At 38.8% G+C, this 21,200-nt stretch overlaps 1 protein-coding gene and 1 long non-coding RNA gene across 4 annotated transcripts; one reads left to right on the top strand and one right to left on the bottom strand.

The window, feature by feature from the left end:
• Positions 1 to 238: 238 nt before the first annotated feature.
• On the bottom strand, positions 239 to 7,487 carry LOC6507239 (ecdysone 20-monooxygenase). Of its 3 annotated transcripts, none has more exons than XM_014909628.3 (7): positions 6,922 to 7,482; positions 2,174 to 2,466; positions 1,525 to 2,119; positions 1,281 to 1,458; positions 981 to 1,220; positions 700 to 915; positions 239 to 641 (listed from the first exon to the last, which is right to left on the bottom strand). In XM_014909628.3, exons 2-7 carry the CDS (start codon positions 2,457 to 2,459, stop codon positions 531 to 533), a joined length of 1,626 nt encoding a protein of 541 aa, XP_014765114.1. In that variant the 5' UTR covers positions 2,460 to 2,466; positions 6,922 to 7,482; the 3' UTR covers positions 239 to 530. The 3 variants fall into 3 exon arrangements, with proteins under 3 accessions (XP_014765114.1, XP_044570565.1, XP_014765113.1); XM_044714630.1 differs by lacking the exon at positions 6,922 to 7,482 and adding an exon at positions 2,573 to 2,749; XM_014909627.3 differs by lacking the exons at positions 239 to 641; positions 700 to 915; positions 981 to 1,220 and having other exon boundaries at positions 1,316 to 1,458; positions 1,521 to 2,119; positions 6,922 to 7,487.
• A 7,190-nt stretch (positions 7,488 to 14,677) lies between these two features.
• On the top strand, positions 14,678 to 15,732 carry LOC26513662. Its single transcript, XR_004310851.2, has 3 exons — positions 14,678 to 14,789; positions 14,845 to 15,052; positions 15,119 to 15,732. It is a non-coding gene; the product is annotated as an uncharacterized LOC26513662 (long non-coding RNA).
• The last annotated feature ends 5,468 nt before the right edge of the window (positions 15,733 to 21,200 follow it).

The following is a 21,200-nucleotide window of genomic DNA, read 5'->3' as shown; positions in this document are numbered from 1 at the left end:
TAAAAGCTTAGGCAATAGAAACACTTGAATAAATACAATTAATATAAAACTGTACAAAAGTCAGGCGATGAATTTCTAAAGATGTAAAAACCTTTCAAATCGTTGTAAAAACTCACACAAGAAAAACAAAACTTAAACACAGTCTTTCCGTTTTCAGTTTTCCGACTCTCAAAAACAATTGACGCTACTTAGTGGCTATAACTAACAATAACTACACGAAGAAGTGTTAAATAAGTAATTTAAAACAAAAAACGATCTTTATATACAGAGGATTATCTATGTACGTCTATATACAGTCAGCATATATATATTCTGAATAATATTCATAATAGTTTTGATTGCTTTTTCTTCACAAGACTAGGCTGCTGGTGCAGGCTCCTCAAAAATATATATATTATTTTTTTTAACTAATAATATTTTACATTAATTTCACTTAATGGTTCAGTTCGTAGCTATTTTAGTTGTATTTGATACAAAACGCCTGAGGTTAGGCAGTGTCTTGGGATCACTTTTCTATATCTTGGCTCTGATCAAAAAACCCGATCTCTGAGCTTCAGACTAAGTGGAGTTTTGGGAGCCAGCAGGAACTCGAATTCCGTTTCCAGTGGCTTTACGAAGCTTACATCGAATGCCAAGACCATCTGAAAAAGGATGAAAGGATTACTAACTAACCATTAAAAAGGATGGCTAAGACTCTACCTTGGCTAGCAGCAGCACCACTTCCATTTCCACGAAACGCTTTCCCGGACACGTTCGTCGACCCACTCCAAAAGGGACCACAATACTGGCACTATCCACATTCACCGTGAAGTTCTCCGTGGCAGGATCTATCCAGCGCTCCGGCGAAAACCTCTTGGCCTCTTGGAAATTGCTGTCCTTGTGACAAGCAATCATGTTTTGGCAAAGGACGACAGTCTAAAAAGATAATTTAATTAGTTAAATTAAATAAAAATCATTCTAATTATAAAAAAAAGACCTACCCCTGCACTGAGCGAATAGCCCGACAGTTCCATGTCCTCCTCCAATATCCTGGCCAGGCAAAAGGCCGTGGGCCTCAGTCTGTAGGACTCTTGAATGCAGGCTTTAGTGTATGTGGCATTTGTTAGAGCATCCTGCAGGATATTCGTGTCCCGATACTCGCAGAACTCGCTCAGAATACGAGGCATGGCCACAGCATCTCCAGTAACAGAGCTCAGGACAAAAAGCAGTGTATTGGCTAACTGGAAAAGGATTTAAAAGGATTAAGCTTAAATTACACCTAAGAATATAAGAGTACTCACCGTTTCTATGCCCGCTGCTATAAAGTCTATAATAGCCGACTTCTTGTCCCGAATATCCAGATCCTTGAGCTCCAGTATATTGAGAAAGACACTCCGCAGGCCGGCTGCCTCTTCGTCCTCGCACTCGGCCGAGTTCTTGTGCTCCTCCAGCTCGTGATCGATGATCTCGGAGATCACACTGGTTGGGAGCGAATTCGGTTAGATGGGAAATAGGAATGGAAGCCCAAGATAGGTGTGTACCTACTCATAGATCAAGTCCTCGGCCCGGGCAAACTCCCTGTAGGTTTTGGTGGGGAAATATTTCCACAAGCCCAGACCGTAGTACGAGTCCCGTTGCGAGATGAAAAGCTGTTTCACGGCCGCCGCCAGTTGGCTGATTTTCTGCGGCTGCTGGGTGTCGACGGCCAGGAAACCCATCCGGCGACCCAACATCAGAGTGCAGACAGCCTCCAGGCCCATCAGATTGGCCAGCTCCTCGAAATTGGGCACCACCAAAGTGTCCGTATCCCGTCTGGCCCTCAACAGTTCGATGAAATCATCACAAACTGCATTCAGGGCTGGCAGGAAGTTCTGCAATATCCTGGGAGAGGTTATACTGGAGGTGAGCGAGGATCGCAGGCGCTGCCACATAGGTCCTTGCTCGTTTACGATTCCCACACTGGCATACCGATCTGGCCGGGATTGGCGGTACATCACGATGATTTCAGTTGGCGGCCGGAAAGGATATTTGCTGGGATACTTTAGTACCTTTTCCAGGTCCTCGCGGTTATACAGATGCACTATTGGTACGTTCGAAGGCATTACCTCCAGTACTATGTCGCCGTACTGCCTATTGAGATCTAACAGATTTTGTTTAAAGATTAATAAGAAGATTTAACAGGCAGGAGCCTCACCTGCATAGACCTCGTGCAGCTTGGTCATCTTGTAGCGACGAAAGAAAAGGAGGAATATCCACTTGGTGCCCAGAAAGGGTATCCTTCGTGGTCCAGGGATGTCCCAGATGCCCCTCCGCTTTTTTGGCTTCGGTTGCTCGATGGGAGCGGCATGGTAGCAGTCCTCCAGCGGCGTGTTCTTCAGCAGCGGCCTCAAGTAGATCGCCGCCAGCTCTTCCCGGTGGAGAGCGCAGTAGCAGCCAAGTACCAGTGCCAGGGCCAGCAAAAGTATCACGGCCATCACCATTGGAGAGCTGCAATGCCAATTGAAAGCAAAGTGGTGTACACTCGGTTAATCCACTTAAAAATATGCGCAATTTTCTTAGCAGTTCTAGGCCTCTAATTGAAGTCCGGCCTTACGTTTCGGGTCGACAACGACCGGTTGACTAATTTGTATTTGGCTATGTATATAGCTTTTTGGCCAGGCCAATAGCTGATCATCGATTTTGCATTATAATTGCCAACCAGCTGGCGATAACACTTTGTTCTTGATTCTCTGTTCTCGGTTGGCTGTGTTCTTGTTTTTGGCTATTCTGCAAGGCAAATGTCTGGTGGAAAGAAACACGCTTTTTGTGTCCCCACCTTAGATAAGATAAACACCGCCAGGTGTGATAAAGTTCAAGGTTAATAGCCAAAAAAAATGTGTAATGATGGTGTTGCGAATTTCGCAAGATTGCAAAAGTGTTTATGAGCTATAGGGCCTACATATTTGTAGGAAAACAAATCTTAGTAGAACTAGTAGATTAAGAAGATCTTATCTTTATAGATTTTTATTCTACTTAGTTTTAATAACTTCTGTACACTTTGGCTAACCTATTAAATAGTTTCCCGCCAAAACTAATATTGTTTGAATCTAATCTCTGAATATGACATGGCCTACCGTAACCAAAATGATTATAAGACTATGTTCTTATTCTCTGAGTACATAGAAAAATAAATAGAAAGTATTTTCTTATTGGTTTCCTGGGGATCGATAATGGAGTTCTTATTAGACCAGAGCGTTCTCTATTTTCCTATTGCCAACCGGATATAAAACAGTGTACAAATAAGATAGAAATAATATTAAGCCTCGAGGGTGCTACCTGCCCGAAGTGATTAATGAATGGCCCAGCCGGCGAGAAAAAAAATTGATTCAAAAAACACCATCGCCAGATAGATGATCGATTCTAATATTTGCCCTAGCCATACACAACAACTCCAAAGACACACGATCGTTGGGCAAACAGATACTGAATACCGATGACTTTGGGCTACCGAAATATGGTATTTGCAAAAGAATCAGAATGCTAGATAACAATTATTTTTAGGGGGGCCCCCAGGTAACTAATGCCGTATCTACGTGACATGGCTCACATGGCAAGGTGGGTTTTTGGGCGGAATTGGGAGTTGGAAGCGGCTTGCCAAAACGATCCAGTAATGCAAATTTGCTGGCCCATAGGCCTGTGCAAAATATCCGAGAGATCAGAACGAAGAAAATAAACTGGAAATACAAATCACAGACATCTGAGCTGAGCACTTCCTTCTTGGGGAATTCTTAATCACTTCCTCATCTCATCATGAGATCGCGAATCACTTCTCAGCTCGACGCGTGCGCCGTTCTTGGCACTTCTCACTTTTCCAGCGTGCTTAGAACAACAAAAACACAAACTCGCTTTTTAATAAGAATTCTTGCGAATTCTCCTCTTCTTAGACCCCATTCTCTGATTAATATGCAGATGGCTCCACCACTGGAGGAGACTCCACTCAACTCTACTTTGTCCACATTCTCAGGCGTTAGAGTTGCGTTAGAAGCGGTGAGTGGTGGAAGCAATCTGGCCAAAACCGGCTCACAAACCAGCTCCCAGCTCCAGGCCAAACATGTAAGAAGAAAGCACTCCAGCGGTGTTGAGAAAGCATATTATGTAACCGATTATTATGTAAACGAGAACCGATGAGAAAGTTCTTTTAGCTTTGTTTTTCTCCTGTCCTTCGTTTACTGTGTTTTGATCTTGGAATTTCACAATTTCTGACCGTCATTTCTCCATTTCTTCTAATTGGGTTAAGACGCAAATAAAAATTTCGATTTTTTTTCGTTTTTTTCCTTCGTCATTAACGATTTTTTATATCATACAAAAAGAAAGAAACGAACTTTATGGGATCAAGAATGACAATACTTTTTGAAAAGTTTGGTAATACTTGGGCTATTGTTTTGGTTCTAGAAGAAGGGTTTAATGTTTTCTTAAGGCTCAGATCTCCAGCTTAGAAGTTTATAGCTCTTAATGAATAGGATATTTTGTGAATAAGGTTGAATAGTAGAATAAATATTTATTTTTCTGAAAACCCTTCAGTATACCTTTAAGTCTAGATCTCATTTCTTAATCTCGAATTTTATAATACCCGAGAGCTCGTTAGTTCTTTCACTTTTCTTTAGCCAAGTCAACTTCTAATGCCTTTCTAATGCTGCGGGCCAGCTTTTAAGCCAAAGTTGATTTTCTGCCAGTTCTGAAAGCAAGTTTGGTTGTGGTTTAAGCCAAGAATTCTGCAGAAAGCCAACGGCAACGGCAAAAATCTAATGAGAAAATTTCTCTATTTCTATTTGCAAGACGTACTTTGTCGCTCGGCGGTTGGCACGTCGTTGGCCGTACATTGAACCTGGTTAGAGCCAAAGTCAAGATAATAGATGGCGGTTGCCTCACTCACTCTCTAAGCCCCCCTCCTTGCACAGCCACAAAAATATCGCAATTTGGTTATCAATGAGGAATACAAAGAATCAAGAGTCCAAAGTATAAAAATAGCTATTTGAATATAAACTTAGAATATAAATAGATTGGCATTTGAATCGGATTTTCTTGATTGGCATTTTTAGTGATAATATATTGCAAAAAGTTTCTTCAGGTGTGCCAAGTCTTTTTGGCAAGAGGAGCCGGAGGAGGGAACAGCTGACCGAGGAAAGAAATTGGTAAGCCATTGGTTTCCCGTTTGTCGCTTGTGGCCATGACCATGAAGCCGCCGCCCGATGTCTTGGCGTGTGCACTCTATATACATACAGCCATAAAAATGTGAGTGGCACAAGTGACATAATCTGCTGATGTCGAGCCCGCGGATCGCGCTGATCGCTAAACCGTTTGAGCTGAGCTCGGGGCTTCTGTAACTGCGCAGCGGCCCAACTTTGGGTTATTAAAAGTATTTTTTTTTTTTGCGTTTGGGTTCTCGATTCGGTTCGATTTGCATAAATGTGAAAAATGTGCCAATAAAAATAGCCACGAATAAATAACGAATTAAGAATCACTCGATATATACCTACACTAGATGTATGTAAATTCTGACGAAAACATAAACTTGTTTATTTTGCAAAAAAGAAAAAAATCCAGCAGAAAAAATTTCAGTTTCAGTTTTTCGTGTCACATTTTGCGGCCTGTGGTCAATACATTTTTTTTTTGTTTTGGCAACGTGTGTTAACCGAATCGCACTTACGTTTAATTATTTTGTTAACCGAAAGCTTGTCTTCTTCTATCCTGACTCTCGCCAAAAAGCCTTGTGGACTGGACAGCCTGACGCCAATCGAAAAATTCTTTATTTGGCTCCAATACCCGACTTCCATTTTTGGCCCTCTCAGCGAAATGCGCATTCGTCAAAGTCATCAGATCGCAATCCAATCAAAAAAGGAAGGTGAAAAGTGATCGCAGAACATGTCGCGTACAGAAATTTGCGTACAGCTCGCGTGGAGGTTTTGGGGCAAAAAAACCGAAACCGAAACCGAAAAACTCATTTATATAACAATCGCCTGGCGTGCGACCTGTTTCAAATGGCAGTTTTATAAGCCTCATCCTAAGGTAAGATATATGGGATACTTTATTACTTTTACTCTCACAATTTTAAGAGCGAAAAAGTTCTCCATAACCCACTGTTACCGAAGGCCCAACCCCAGACTTAAATGTATCATCGACATCGTTCCCAAATTATCTCTCGGTCAATGGACGTTACATTCACAATTCTTGCCAAACAATAAATAAAAATATACCATATAACTAAAACAAAGCAATAAATGTTTAAAAAAATAACGTAATCGAGGGGAATTCAGTTGGGAAGACTCACAAAGTTTTACAACTCGATATTTAATTTGTATGAATTCAGCAACCGAATCAGGTGGAACAACAAAAAAGATGCTGCCCGGCGTCGCTGGCTCCACTTTTTTTTAATGATGATAATGAACTTGAGGCTCTCACATAATTGATAACAAAAGAAAATGATCAAAAAAATGATTATTATTATTTCTTCTTATGGCGTTACACTTGAAATCGCTCGTGCTTGCTGATAAATATGAAATAATACGGGGGGAAAAATTCATAAATAAATAAAAAAATTACTTGAACGCCAATAAAGGGTTGTGGGGGAGGCCCAAGGGGATGTATCTGAAGCTGAGAGGCTAATTGCAATTTAATGCGTTTGTTTGCCGAGGTATAACACGATTTATTTTCCAAGATACATATGTACACATCGCAGTCTCGTACGTTTCCATACGTATATTTTTTGAAGTTCAATTCGGTTTTTATTTTATTTTAACCGAGTTGCATTTTATGATTAACTTGACTGCTGTCGCCCCTGCGATTGGGTAAATATTAAATAATTTAATTTATTTTGGCAGGGAAAAATACTGTATATGAATGGAAAGAGTTCCACTGATTTATTTAGTAATTCCCCTTTAATAGGGATTATCTATTAACACTTACCACTTAAAGGAACTTTAGTTTTAAATCCAAAATTTTAGATCCTTTTTGTAGCTAGGTCCGACTCGTAGGCATTTTTATTTTGTAAATTTTTTTATCACTTCAACTTCTTAGTTTAGAACTTTAGAAATATTTTGAAAATATTTGAATTTCGTATCACGTTTGGGTATTATATTGCACATTTATTGATTATTGATTGTTGTTTTTATTATTTAAAGCTTTGCTGCAACCTCTAATCGTATTTTCTGGCGTAAGGAAAACAATAGAAACTTCTAATCACATACAGACATTGCACTTTTGGACTCGCTTGTTTTTGTTGACTATTTACAATTGTTAGACCATATCCGTATCCACATATTGATAATCTTTCTGAATGTGAAATTGACTTGGACACCCAATTCCGTATTAGCCGATGTGATCCCGAAACCCGAGTCAAGTCCCAGTCCCAGTCCCAGCCGCAATCCCAATCCCAAGCCGAGCTCAACGCGATCCCGATCCCTGTTTGCGCCACTTGGTTGCGACGACGGCAACGCTTAGTCAAAGACTGAATCGAATCGCTCCGTTTGCATGAATGGGGAAAGGCTGAGCCGAGCCGAGCCCAGCGTACTCACACAGGCTCAAACACTCACATATATTCAAACCCAAAACGATCGCACAGTGGCTGGTTTTTAAAAATTGGAAGTAAAAAATGTATGTTCTTGAAAAGTAAAATAAATATTATAACAATCTAGCAATCAAAAATTATCTTGACTTCTTTATAAACATAAAACCTATAATGTAAATCTTACATTAATCTTACATAAATCTTTGTAGTTACAATATTTTATGAATATTGTAAGAATAACAGGAATAAAATAAGATATTAGAAATTTTTGATCAAATAAATTTTTTATTTATTATATATTTTTTAAAAATTATCCCACTGTAGATCGTGATTGCCATCGGCTCTCACGGCGAGAGGTGATTTAATAGAGAACCTCCAACCACGCAACAAGTGCTTCCACCTGTAGTCCGATCTCGAACCGATCTTCGACCAGCTGTTCGAATCCGTTTTCAGTGAGTAAGGTTCTTTATGACTCTTTGGGTTCCCTGAGGTGTTGTCGGTGTGTAGAGCCCATACAGTCCTGTGTCCATATGTGATACAGTAACCTGGTTAGGACTTTCCCATCAAACCTTATCTTAAAATGGCTGCCGCAGGATAACTCTGATTGGTATCTGATTTTTTGTAAGGATAATGGCAAGAGGGTTTCATATCCCTACCATATGATATCATATTTTAAAATGTTTAATAAGAAGGATAAGGAAAAGGATAACTAAGTAAACTCTATTCAAAAATTAAATCAAATAATTATTAAAGAATATAAATGAACCCTTTTCTTTAAGTTTCAATTATAGAATCTCTACTGTAGTGATAGTACCGATCACTCTCGCTCTCTGTGCTCCCCCACTTTCACCCCGTTTCCGCTTCTTCATCCCATCCGCCATGCTGCTGATAAGAACCCTCGTGTGTGTTTGTGTTCTTTCGCTCTCTTTTTTTTCGCATATAGAAACTCAATGAAAGTTTGCCAAGAAACAATGCCTCAAGGCTCGCTGAATGTTTACATGGAGCAAATTTATGCAACACATTACAGCAGCAATAACAACAGCAACAAGCAACAACAGCAGCTGGGCCCAATGCGTGAGTGCAGTGATTGCATCTGTGTGGGTGTGTGTGTGTGTGCGTGAGAAAGAGGAGTGTTCGCGTACGTGTAGTGAGTGCGTGTAAGTGTAAGTGTAAGGGTGAGCATGTGTGGGTATGATAGTCGGCTTGGCGTGAGGTAGGTTGAACCTATAATATGCAACATAATCCGTGCAGCATGTAACAGGTTCGAGATCGGGTCTAGGTGGCGAGAGAATAAAAATCAGCTGTGCCACCGGCTGTCTGGATGTCTGGCTCTGGCCCGTCTGACCGCCACTATGCTACATTGTTGCCACTGGCTGTGATTTAAGGGGTATGTGGTAAGATGCAAGGAGTAGGTTAGCTAGATGATTATCCAAAAAAATCTATCTTTTCTACTATATCTCAATCTCTCCAACAGGTTATCTTGATTTTCAAGTCCTTCATAAACTGATAATGCTCAAGTCACCATTGTGATAAGAATGATAAAAAAAAGATAATGATAAAAATGTTAAATAACAGATCTTAGGGTATCAATCACGTCACAACATCCCCCTCTTGCCATTCTCCCCACATGCGTGTGCTGTGCGTGGGCAGGGGTGTGGGGCGGGGCGCCCCAAGAAGGGGGCCAGAACCAGAAGGGGCAGAAACCGAAGCGATCGTGAGTGTCGCTCCAGTGTGCGCGCTAATTGCCTTGATTGAGTTTTAAATTAATGCGAATTAGAGTTGTGGTTGTTGTTTTTAAAGCCAAACAATGTGGGGTTCCAGATACCAGTTGCAGGATGATGGGAGTGCTAACTAGAGATAGTACTGACGTATCTGCAGTGAAAATAAAGGCAGTGTTATATATTCTAAAATAATGAATTAAAAAAATAGATAGTTTGAATGAAAACTAAGATATTTATTTTAAAACTCTTTTAGAAACCATGTGTGCTCTACATTAAGTTGGTACCTCTTTCTTCCATAACTTGTATCTTGTAGATACTTATCTAGCCCCCCCCCCCCCCCCCCCCCCCCCCCCTCAGCTGTCACATTAGGTACACTTCTCGCGTATCTCTATCGCCCATCTAGATCGGAGGATTCACACGCTCTCCCCGAAGACGGATACATTCTTATCCTGTCGATCAGTGGAAATACAAATTGAATTTCTAAGCAATTGCCTGACTGACTGGCTGACTGGCTGACTGCCTGAACGAGTGACTGACTAGGCATTGGCTTTGCATTACTAATTAACTCTTGATGTTCTGCCACTGCACTACTGGCTGGGGTTTGATCCCACAATTATGCCATACCAGCAGACTACCCTCCCCACTATGGGACGGAGGGGCTATTTTATAACTCCTTCGTGTTGGTCGGTCAGTCAATCAAAGGCATAAAAACAAAAGGCAGCGTTGTTAATACTTCTTTTCAATTAGCTTCACACAGCCACAAGAGGCAACCAGAGCAACAATAACAACAAGAAGCCTTTTCCCAAGCGAACAGGTTTTTCACGCGACGACAACAATGTTGATGATCACGATAATGACGAGCCGATCACGATGATAAAATGGTGCACAGAGAAAAAATATGATAGAATATTAGATCAGCTTTTTCAGCTATTCCTGATATCAAAAGGACCCCCCAAAAAAGGATTGAAAAATTTAAAACAAGACTTAAGTTAAGCCAAAGTCTGAGAAGGTAGAAACAAACTTAAACAGTACATATCCTTTAATAACATATTTTTCTTTGTGTACCAGAGGATTCAATAAAAAACAAAAAGGTTGTGAGTTTGAATTTTCAAATTACTTTTGATTTTCTGTTTGATTATTTTTGGGTTTAAGATTTTATTTGGTTTTTAGTATTTGGAGAACTTGGTTCACTGTCATTAATGTTAATTTTGTTTTTCTTATTTGGAGGCAAAGTGTTCTTCCTTTCTACGCGCCCGCCGCGACTTTCTGGCTCGCTTCATTTTATGAAACTAAACTAAAGCTGTGAGCTCCAGAGCTCCGGACACCGGAGTCCGGACTCTGCCACAATTTGAGGCAGGGCTCAGGCTCAGGCAGCAATTGCAGTGGCCGACAATCTGGGAGCTGGCTCTGGCTCTGGCTCTGGCTCTGGCTGTGGCTCTGGCTGTGGCTCTGAGCTCTCCAGCCCGCTTCAGTTCTGATCAGCTCAGAGCTCCCTTAACATTTAATGAGCATTAACAAGCTGCACTTAAATGCAACAACAACAAGTGCAACTTGCAACAGAAACAGCAACAAAAACAATAACAAAGCAGGCGAAAGAAAGAGGGGAGGTAGAACTGCAACAGAAACAGTTGATAAAAAAATAAGAATAACTACCGGAGGAAGTAAAAACTTAGTTAGTTACTTAAATGCTCTGCAAAAAGAGTCTAAGAAGGTAAGCAATATTTAATATTTAAAAATAAAAAAACTCAAAATAAGTCTAGAGATCGAAAAACTTAACAAGCTTTTCTTAAAATTCCCAATCGGTTTAAGCAATGTCTGTCCTTATCCTTAGAGGGAAACCATTTTGAAAATAACCTCATTAGGCAACTAACAGATAGCATTATATTTTAAAAACCTATGAAAATATAATAAATAATTTATTTTGTATTACACCTGTATTTTTTTCTTTTACCTTGAACCTATTTTTAGAGTTATGTCATATGACCAATGGCCACAGCAGGGTACAGGATCATTCACAATGGAAGCTCCACGCTGTCTGAGTGAGCCCACAAGTGGCATAGTTGCAAGTGTGTGCGAGTGACTCGCTTGATTGCCCGCAGGCTGCAAATTCATTTCTGCCTCCTTTCTTCACAAGAGGGAGGAATTACAGAAGAGACAGCCTTCAGGGGCTCCTATAGTCAAGTATTATGTGTGTGTTTTTTTTCTTGCCTTCTTCTCAATTTTTTTGCACACCACGTTCCAGTTGGAAGCGGTAAAGTGATGCCGAGGGACACGCATCTGCACACATAGTGACCCAATGATCTACAAAGGGCGCGGTCTGCTCCAAGATAAAAGACGAGAAAGAGACACCTATACAATGAAAGAAAAAGAAAGCAAATGCAACGTAAAATCAATCGGATCAGAGCTTAAAAGATCTGCGAGAGGAAATATCAACTTAAATGGGACTACAGATAAAGAAATTTATCTTACGGGAATGCTAATATGAACACTTTTTTATAAAACTTTATTTTTCGTGTAGCCGCATGCTCCCATTACCCCCTACCCTCATTTATGGCTCCTCCGCTCCATTCATTTCCATTTATTATTGTTGACGGCTTGTCCTTGAACTTGACCCAGCCGCTGCCTCAGCGAAGACGATCTGCCCTTTATTATTATAATTTTTCTTTCTGCTCTTTCTTTATCAGGCATTACAGTACTAGGGAAGTGCTCACTATAATTAATCTGCCGATTTGCCGCTCAGTGCGTTTGTGTGGGATCTTACGAGGGGCTACTTGTCGGTTGGGGCGGGGTAGCTCCCCGACTATCTCCCCGGATCGTCGCCTGTTGTAATATATTGTTTAATCTCAATTCATTCACTGTTTTTTTTGCGCATTAAGCATTTTTTACTTTGACACCTAGCTAATAGATTGGAATGCATATAAAACCCCTGATAAGGTCCAAAATACGTCTTATAATATAATGAATTTGAGATTATCGGTTAATTAGTAACGGAAATCGCCAAGAGAGGTGCCAAGAGAGGGGACCAGAAATATATAATTTGTTTTTAATATTTTGTTCAAGTAGGTGTTAATATGATTAAGGGGAATTCTTCATTTTCTCAATGGGTCACAATCAATTAATCATACGCACCGTTGGCCCACAAAACTTTATCATACGAAAGGCACGTGTGCGGGTCTATGACGAAATTTCCATGAAAAAAGAGTCAATTGCAAAAAAACAAGGCAGGAGTAACCGAACACATAAATAACCCACAATAAAAAAGTCGGCAAAAATGGTAATAAAGAGAAAAAAACAAATTAAAAAGCGCCATCCACAGAAGTTGTAGGCAAAATAGCTGTCGGCATGAGGGGCGACTGTAAGCGCAGGTAATACGAGCAGTTAGCAACGTTTCCACCTAGACATTCACGAATTGTTTTGCAATAGCTTCTGATGACCTATGAGAAAGTCTGGGAAAGTTGAGCTATAATTGAAAAATGTGTCACTGCAGAGTGGGTAAAAAATTTGAGTAGCTATCAATGCAACTCCATGCCATTCCATTCCACTTCATGAAATGCAGTGCAGTGGCACTCGTAATCAAAGCCAAAGTCAAAGCCTAGGCCTCGTCTATTCCGCAATGAAGGGGGAATTGAGATTACCGGAAATGCATTATGCACACAATTAACTATCTACAGCAGTGGGGGTCTGCTGGCTTACTATTTTCAGTATTAAAAAAAAATATAGAGATAAAAAGGTATCTAGGGAATGGACTATCTTGCTGATAGAGCTTTAAATATTTATTTATATTTTTATTTTCTGTGTAAGCCAAAGTATAACGCTATTATTTCGAGCCAAAAACAATTTCAAAGACAGCCCTAAGGTATGCATTTATATTTTTAAAGATTTCTAGTTACAGGGTGTCTAACGCACAACGAATATTATTATTTTTGCCCATCTCAGTATTTATAGAGCTAACCATCAAAAATAATATTAAACATAACCAAAACCAGCGACAAGAACAACGCAAAAACAACATTTATAACAAACAACCGCGACATAAACAGCTGCGACAGTTTTCGACTTTTCCGCATTACCCAAAACATTCAGGGGGTGTACAAAATACAAAAATATATACGAATATACCCCTTTTTATACAAATCGTATTGCAAAGCCTTGTGCTCCTTCCCCCGGCACAAAACATGAACCACAAAATGCGTGTTTATTAATTAAGCGCATTTGTTTTCATTAAACAAACGTTTTAATTGAGCATGAAACTTGGCGCCGCCAATATAAACGCGACAAGGCAATAGACGTGGCCATAAAAACGAGCTGAACCCTTTAACCCCCAGGCCACCCACCTGAAACCCATCCCCCACAGCCGGAAACCTACATAATAATTAATTTCGTTGAATTTTAATGGATTTGCGTTGGTAGACATAAGAAAAAGCAGTGGAAATCCCAATGTGCTCACTGTGTGATTGATGAAAGTCTTTTCCGAGATGATTATTGTTCTGGAAAATGAAAATTTTAAATTTTATATTTCTCTACATTTTATACTTTACATTTTGAATATATAAACTCTTTATTAAGGCTAGTAACCCATTTTTATTCGTCCTGGGGTCGCTTTATTTTACCATCCATCTTGGAGTTTCTGACCCACCTCCTTTTCAACGAGTCCATTGGGTGCAATTAAAATTCGGCCTCGAAATTATTATTATTGCTTATGAAAAACACTTTTCCACCAACACCAACAGCTTCCTAGCCACTCCTGCCCCTCTTTTGGCAGTTGAAGCTTGGCCAAAACTTTTTGGGCCAGGACTTGAGTTGGTCGGGATGTTTTTAAAAGCACTTTATACGCCAGCCACACGCTGCATGATACAGATATAGATCAGCCCCATCCTAACCATTGTCTCAATGATTATTTTTCATAAACTTGGCAAATGTTTTGGGAAATCCATTTAGCGAACAAAAGCAGCCGCATTACTTTATCTCTATCTGAGGCCATCAGGATTATGATTTGTGTCTGGTTGTGGATGCCTGGACTGAGTTATGGGTTATGGGGAGTCTTCTAATATATACGTGTATGTATATAGCATAGATATATATTAAGCCAAGTCAAGGAACTTAGAATAGTTGGCAAAGTTTCCTAGACCACAAGTGCCAAAGTGGCCATGAAAGCCATTTAATAATGATATATTTGGGTTAATAGATAGAAGATATGGAGGGAACGTATAACTATTTATTCATATTATACCTGATGAGAATTAATGAACGTTTATCTGATATCTTGTGATAACTATTTTGTTCAAGCTTTTTATTAAAACTAACTGAAAACTAGCTATGTTAACTTCGTAGTTTAAAATACATTTTAAAACCATGAAAATTTAAATCAGTCTCGGTAACTTAAGAATCTTTATAAAAAGACTTTCCGAATACAATATTTGTTTAAAATGGGAAAGTCATATGGATTAGGGTATCTTATATTAGGATTCTTTGCAGTATTATGTTTCCAAGAAGTGTATGCTTCTCAACCCGGACCGTGTCGAACATTGCGGCAGACTTTCCCTGAAGTAAGTTACTATAAAGTGATCCTGGACTTATTTTTATTTTCAATTTTAAAAACAGAGTAAAATCAAGGGGAAAATGTTGCATCGTTCCATGTTTTTAGATGTGTTTAAGGAAAAAAAGAAGGAACAGAATAAACTTTCTACGTGCTTTCCCAGTCAATTTCCACTATTACGAATGAAGGAATATACGGTTATAGGAACAGACAATAAGGATTTTGTGGTTTACTACAAATGCAACTATTTTACGGTGTCCAAGGATCACATAGGTAAGAACTCATACTTATTTCTATTGTCGGGCAGCTAAGATTAATTTATTTTTAATTTTTTTATAGAATTAGTTAATGTCTATACGAGGGAAGCTAAACCAAGCCAGGGTGTGTTGACTGGAATTTCCGAGGCTTTTTCGAAAAATGGCCTGGATGAAAGTAAAGTATTATCCTTTTGTTAAACTGACCCTAATCCTGTGAAAGTTAATAGAAGAAAAAATTTTATAAAACTATATAAAATTTATGTAATAAACCACTCATTTTTGAACCCAGTGTACCCAGACATTGTTCGTCCCAGTGTAATAAGGACATTTCTCTATCACCTCACTGTTTCTCCATCTCCTGTTTTTTTCCTTGTCATAAAAATATGCGACATTTCGTTTTTATCGCTTTTGAAAAACTTTATTCCTCGCTCTTTGGTGTTCAATTTCCCCTTGTTCTTTCCACTTGTTCAGTCTTTTTATTATTTTGTCGCTTTCTTCTGTTTCCATATTTTTTGTATTTTTTATTTTATTTACAATGGCAATTTTCTTTGTTTTAAACAAGCAGCGCATTGCTTTTTATTTGTGACATTCGATTGGCGATTGGAAAGCGTCCGATTGGCTGCGATTTCTGGGCATCTATGGTGGGGCATGATACAGTGGTATATTCTATTTTAAAAATGTTAGATAAAAATATAATTATTATTTGATATAAAAGATATTTATATTAAGGAATTATAATATTAATAAAAGTAAAATTTTTATTTAGTATAAGACAATATCCTTTATTAAAAACTCTTTATTGAAATATTGATTATTAAAAACAAATTATTCCTCCTCTATTTCTTTCTATTTTTAAACTATATACAAGGATCAAAGAGTACCTTCCCCACTGTTTTTCATCTCCCGCCCTAACTTAACATCATCAACAACATGGCTGCTCCCCCAACCTGATTCTCCGCACCTCTCTTCCCTTTCTTTGTGAGGGAAAAACAGCTTTTCCGCGTCGCCATAAAATGCAAGTGGTCAAGTGGAGGCGAAGCGCCAAAGTCAAAGAGGAAATCACAAAATGAAAAACGAAGAAAAACAATTAAATGGCAAGAAGTAGCGGCAGCAGACGACAGAAGCAAAACAAGCGAATAAACTTGGTAAAAATTTTCGCTAAGAGGGGGCTGGGGAAAGGTGGGAGTGGGAAAGTGGGGGAAAAGCCGGAAAAGCGAAAACTGAAAGCTGCACTTGCGACACGTCGAAAAGCGTCAGCGCCAATGGCAACTCAGTTTAATTGAAATCAAGTGGAGCGGGGGGTAAAATATTGGGGCAGGATGGTGCCGAAAATGGGCTTTGGGGGGCTGGGGAGGTTGATTGCCGGGGTGGATTGCAAATCGAATTGAAACGCCGAAACGTATTCGAAAATCGACAGCAAACGTAATTGAAATTGCATGAGCAACAATGTGCTGTGGGTGAAAGGCGGTGAGGGAAGGGAAGAGGAGTAAGTTGGGGGTCAGTGGGTGCCAGTGGGGGTGGTGCTGCCAAATGGAGGCGAGCCAAACGAGTGGACAGAACCCCAATCAGCCGCTGCTTGCTTACTTTACACATAAATTGGCAATACTGCAACAGAAGTGAGCCAGAAAAAAGGCAAGAAAGTAAAATAACTAAATACACTAAAAATTAAATTAAAAAAATATATATAGTGTCTTTTTTCTATATATTTATTAATTGAAAGGTCCCAAACCGTATACAATTTTATATTATATTACAATGCAAGTCTTAAGCAATAAATAATCTTTTTAAAATCCAATATTTTGAAAAAATCATTTTCAAACAAAAAGTCTAAATACCCTTCTATATTGTGCAAAACTTCATTTCCTTTAGTACTGTGACTTTTTATGGATTTCAATACGTTTTCTCCCCAAAAACCATTATAATCTGAAGGAAAATTTATGAGCCATGTTTAAGAAATGAAATTTTGTGCAGCTGCTCCTTCCTTAAATTGATTAACAGTTGGATAAGATTTTTGTTTAATTACTGCGACAGAAAAATAAATTCACTTCTGCAGTGAGATAAATTTTCATCAGATTCCTTGCTTGGCATAAGGCAGATTTTTGAAGCAATTTGCAAATTGTTTTCTAAGCACACATACATTGACCCGAAGGGCCAGGAGTGGAAGGGATGTGCAGGTTTCTGGGAAGAGGGGTGCCAGAAAAGTGTCAGCAGAATAAATGCTGACAATAAATAAAAATGGAAAATGATTGAAACATGTGTCGGGTATTTTCGATTTTTTGATATGCCATGCACGTTCTACATATATGTATGCCATCCACCGATCCCCTGGCCATGTTTATTCATCTATTCCTGGCATTGTTTCTCCACTGAATCGGTGTATGTCAATAGCCTGGAAATGTAAACAAATAAGAAAGCAATCAGAGGCGACATTTTCTAACCTAACGTGTGTGCGCACAAAAGTATGCTATAAAAAATATGATGAGTCTGACGAAGCTGCGAGAAATGGGAAAAAAAAGGGAGTAGTACAGTATGATATGGAATAATACGTTTCTCATAAAAATTGTTGCTAAAAGAGTGTTCACATTGTACTTAAATGAGGTTAAGGGGGTGGCTTAAACTTCTACGAATATTTTAGGTATTTTTTAAAGAGAAAGATGCTATTTATTCAATATGTTCAAAAAAATACACCCAAGGCAAAGGATTCTCTTTTTAAATCTTTTTCTAAGAACCGTATCCAATTAATTTCGTTTGACCCCTTTCCAAGGGCATAACCCTTCATAACCCATTTAGTATCAATAACCCATATTGATGACATTGAATGACAAGCCCAACTAATACCATATTGATTGCCTGACCAATAAAGGGCCACCCCACTTCGAGTGATTCCACCCACCGGGGCATTTGCACCACATAACTCGGCATCAGACAGGCGCATCCTGTTGAAGTATAAAAGGGTTTATGGCTTGTTTGCAGAACGCCAGAAAGGCAAAACACAAAAAAAAAAAAATGAAAAATAAATAAAAATAATAATAGCGCAAAGAATGGAGAAACAAAATCCCGAACAAACATTAATTTGTAACGCACGTTTGGCCAATTTCGGTTTTACAATTCTGACCAAAAAATGTACCCCAAGTGACCGCATAACGAGCGGAAATCAATTTGCCACGTTGATAAGCAACCCTCCTCCGAGGACGATGATAACCCTTTTTTTATCCCTTTATCCATTGGGCCTTTGCTGTCATAGCCGGGGATTTATAGATATTAAATTAGACAGGATTTTAACACGCGCACGTAACTTTGACATACATCAAGCCGACTTAGCTCTGCACCAAAAAATAAAAAGACAAAAACAATCCCAAATAATGCAAATTGTATGCCAAATGTTGAGATTTGTTTTGCTGACCGAGCCAGAGCATCAAAAAAAATCTGTGGGTGTGTATTTTCCAATACGAAGACACACGCACATGTGGCCCCAGCTGTCTCGGCCTTCGGCTCCTGCGGTTGCCCCAATTTCACTCCAAAACGCATTATAATCAAAATAATAATAATAACAGTAAGCAAAGATGACAGCAAATTTCAAATAGGTGTGAAATGAAAATTCTGTTGTGTATAGATTGGTCAGCAGTTGGTTTTTAGGTTGTGGGATTCTGGGGTTCTGGGGTTGAAAGGGGTCGGTCACAGAAGTCACAGATGTTCGACTGCCAATGGGAAATTCAAATTTGGAAAAGGATTATTGACCAAATATTGGCTGGTTTCTTGGGGAGGAGTTGGATTTTAGTTTGGATTGGTCAAGTTTGCGGGCTGGGATTTCTAGAATGGCCTAAACAAATGCTGATATTTTGCTTTCTAGTTTAAGGCTTAATCTTATTCTATTAAAGTGTTCTATACGAAGCTCTTTTAGCTCTGTAGATCTTCTTTTGTTACCACTGAACAATAATGTTGTAAATAACACAGATTCCAACAAATCCAAAAGTCTTTCAAAGTCTTCCATTCATTTATAGTTTAATGAACTGTGTGAACCCAGTCCTCTTTTCATAAAAACCCCAATCCGTGACATTAGCCATGGCTCTTTACTTTCTGGCCTCAGTTGAGCTCAGATTTTAGGGCCAACATGTGAAAGGAAATAAAAATCTCACAAATTATTTATTAATTACCCAGACCAAGCATTGCTGGGCTTACTTTTTCAAAAGAGTTTGAGCCAAACAGTTGGCCTGGGTATAATATTTTCAATTCTCTTCTTATCGATATTGTAAATTATAAATTTTCTTCAGCTTCCTTTTCTATTTTTTACATTTTCCTTGTTTTTTTTTAGCACAATAAAACAATAAATCAATCACAGTTAGGGTTTCTGTTGTTTTGTTATCTTTAGGCAAGTTTTTAGTGTCTTGTTAAATTTTTTTGTGGGTCTCAAATTTTTAGAGCTCTTTTCAATGTACTGAGAAAAATATTTATATATTTTATTATTACTAAATAGTTAATATATATTAAAAAGTAACATTTTATAAAAATTAAAAATTCTTTGGGGAGAACCTGAGAGAAATATTTTATAAATTTATTATTATTCCAAAATTAGATACGAACTATAATATTTTTTCTTGATGTCTAGTTTGAGATCTGTTAAGTACGATAAGAGAAAATACCATGACATGTTTTCTGCCATGCATAAATTTATATTGAATTGTTTAGATCAAAAGCAAAAGATGCTGGTTGTTTAGTCAAAAAATTGTGGAAGGGGGGAGCTGAGGAAAAGGCTGGCTTTTTAGGGGGCTTAAAGTTTTAGCAGCCAACATTTTTATGGGCCAACAAAGTCAATTAAATAAGGAACACAGTCGAAAATCAACAAGCTGTGGTGGAAACGGGAAGATGAAATATAAACTCACTCAACCGTGAGCCGGTTTATCTGCCCTCTCACTCGTACGCTCACTCACCGCCACTCACTCAATCAACAATGGCGGCCTGCCTTCACTAACGGTCAGCGCTTGCCTTCTCGTTCCACGGAGGCGTGGTCTCTCTTTCCGTTTCAGTTTCCATTCCGTTCCTATGGAAGCTTCATGCTCCCCGCTTTGTGTGAGTAAATTAAAATTTTGTGTAGTTTATTATTAAATGAAGCGCATTTTTGTATTTGTATGTGGATCGCCCGTCTGCCTGTATATCCATATGTGCGTGGGTATGTCTATGGAGTTCGCAGCAACAGCAGCATTTTTATATAGATAAACACAAAAATAAATCGCTGGCCGTTGGTGGGTTAACAGTCCCCAGACCCCCAGATAGGCACATAATAATATTAAAATGTTAATTAGCGTATTAATTCAGTTTGGCGTTGAAATAATGGGAAGGGGAAGGAGCAAGTCATAAATATAATTTTAAAATATTAATTTTCTTTATTGTAATTAATAGAGTATGTATGTGAATAAATATTTATGAACGAAAATCTTTATATATTATTTATATAGTTATTAACCTTATAATTAGTAAGGACTTTAAGCAAATAAAAAACGTGCTCTTGAAAACAATTATAGTATAAGGATATATAATTTATTTTAATCTTCTCCTGTAGTATTTATGATTTTAATAATCCCTTTCCAATTAAGCTCAAATTCTCCATTTTTGAATTTAATAACTCATCATTTTCCGTAAACCCCATAACTTTTGCCAACTTTTTCTCTTAGTTTTCGGTTAACATTTATTGCTCTCATTTATCGCCAGAACAATTTTTAATTATTTAAATGAATAAGGCCAGCGAAAAAAGCTGCCAGTCGTCTCAATATTTATAGCTTTTTAAACAAATAAACAGAGTTGGCAGTCGACAAAAAGGCCACCCACAATATCCACGGGCCCAGCGAAAAAGCCATGAAAATGCACTCAGGCCACACACCGATATGTTACGGATACTACGCCGGAAACTCTCTACGGCTGGGGCTGGAGGAGGAGAGGATGCCAGAAAGAGAGGGGCTGAGGGAGAGCGAGTGAGAGAGTCCCAGGCTCCAATCCGAATCCGAAATAGTTGATTTTAATGATGTACATAATAAAATTCCCATTCGTTTTGTGCCAATGCCACTGCGTTCCAAGTCGGAGTTTCCTGTGTTTACACTGATTGTGGAACATGGCTGTGTGTGTGTGTGTATGTGTGTGTGAGGGCGAGAGAGCGATACTCAGATTTATCG

This window comes from Drosophila ananassae, chromosome 2R (genome assembly GCF_017639315.1).
Source record: "Drosophila ananassae strain 14024-0371.13 chromosome 2R, ASM1763931v2, whole genome shotgun sequence".
Classification (NCBI taxonomy): domain Eukaryota; kingdom Metazoa; phylum Arthropoda; class Insecta; order Diptera; family Drosophilidae; genus Drosophila; species Drosophila ananassae.
The sequence above is the reverse complement of the archived record's forward strand: the minus strand, read 5'-3'. Positions and strand labels throughout refer to the sequence as shown.

Bases quoted from the DNA above. Each gene is read 5' to 3' on its own strand.
- LOC6507239 (XM_014909628.3), bottom strand. From the start codon at position 2,459: ATGGTGATGGCCGTGATACTTTTGCTGGCCCTGGCACTGGTACTTGGC. The intron at 916-980 runs GTAGGTCTTTTT...TTATCTTTTTAG, and splicing joins GCTATTCGCTCAGTGCAGGG to ACTGTCGTCCTTTGCCAAAA. The intron at 642-699 runs GTAGAGTCTTAG...ATCCTTTTTCAG, and splicing joins TGGTGCTGCTGCTAGCCAAG to ATGGTCTTGGCATTCGATGT.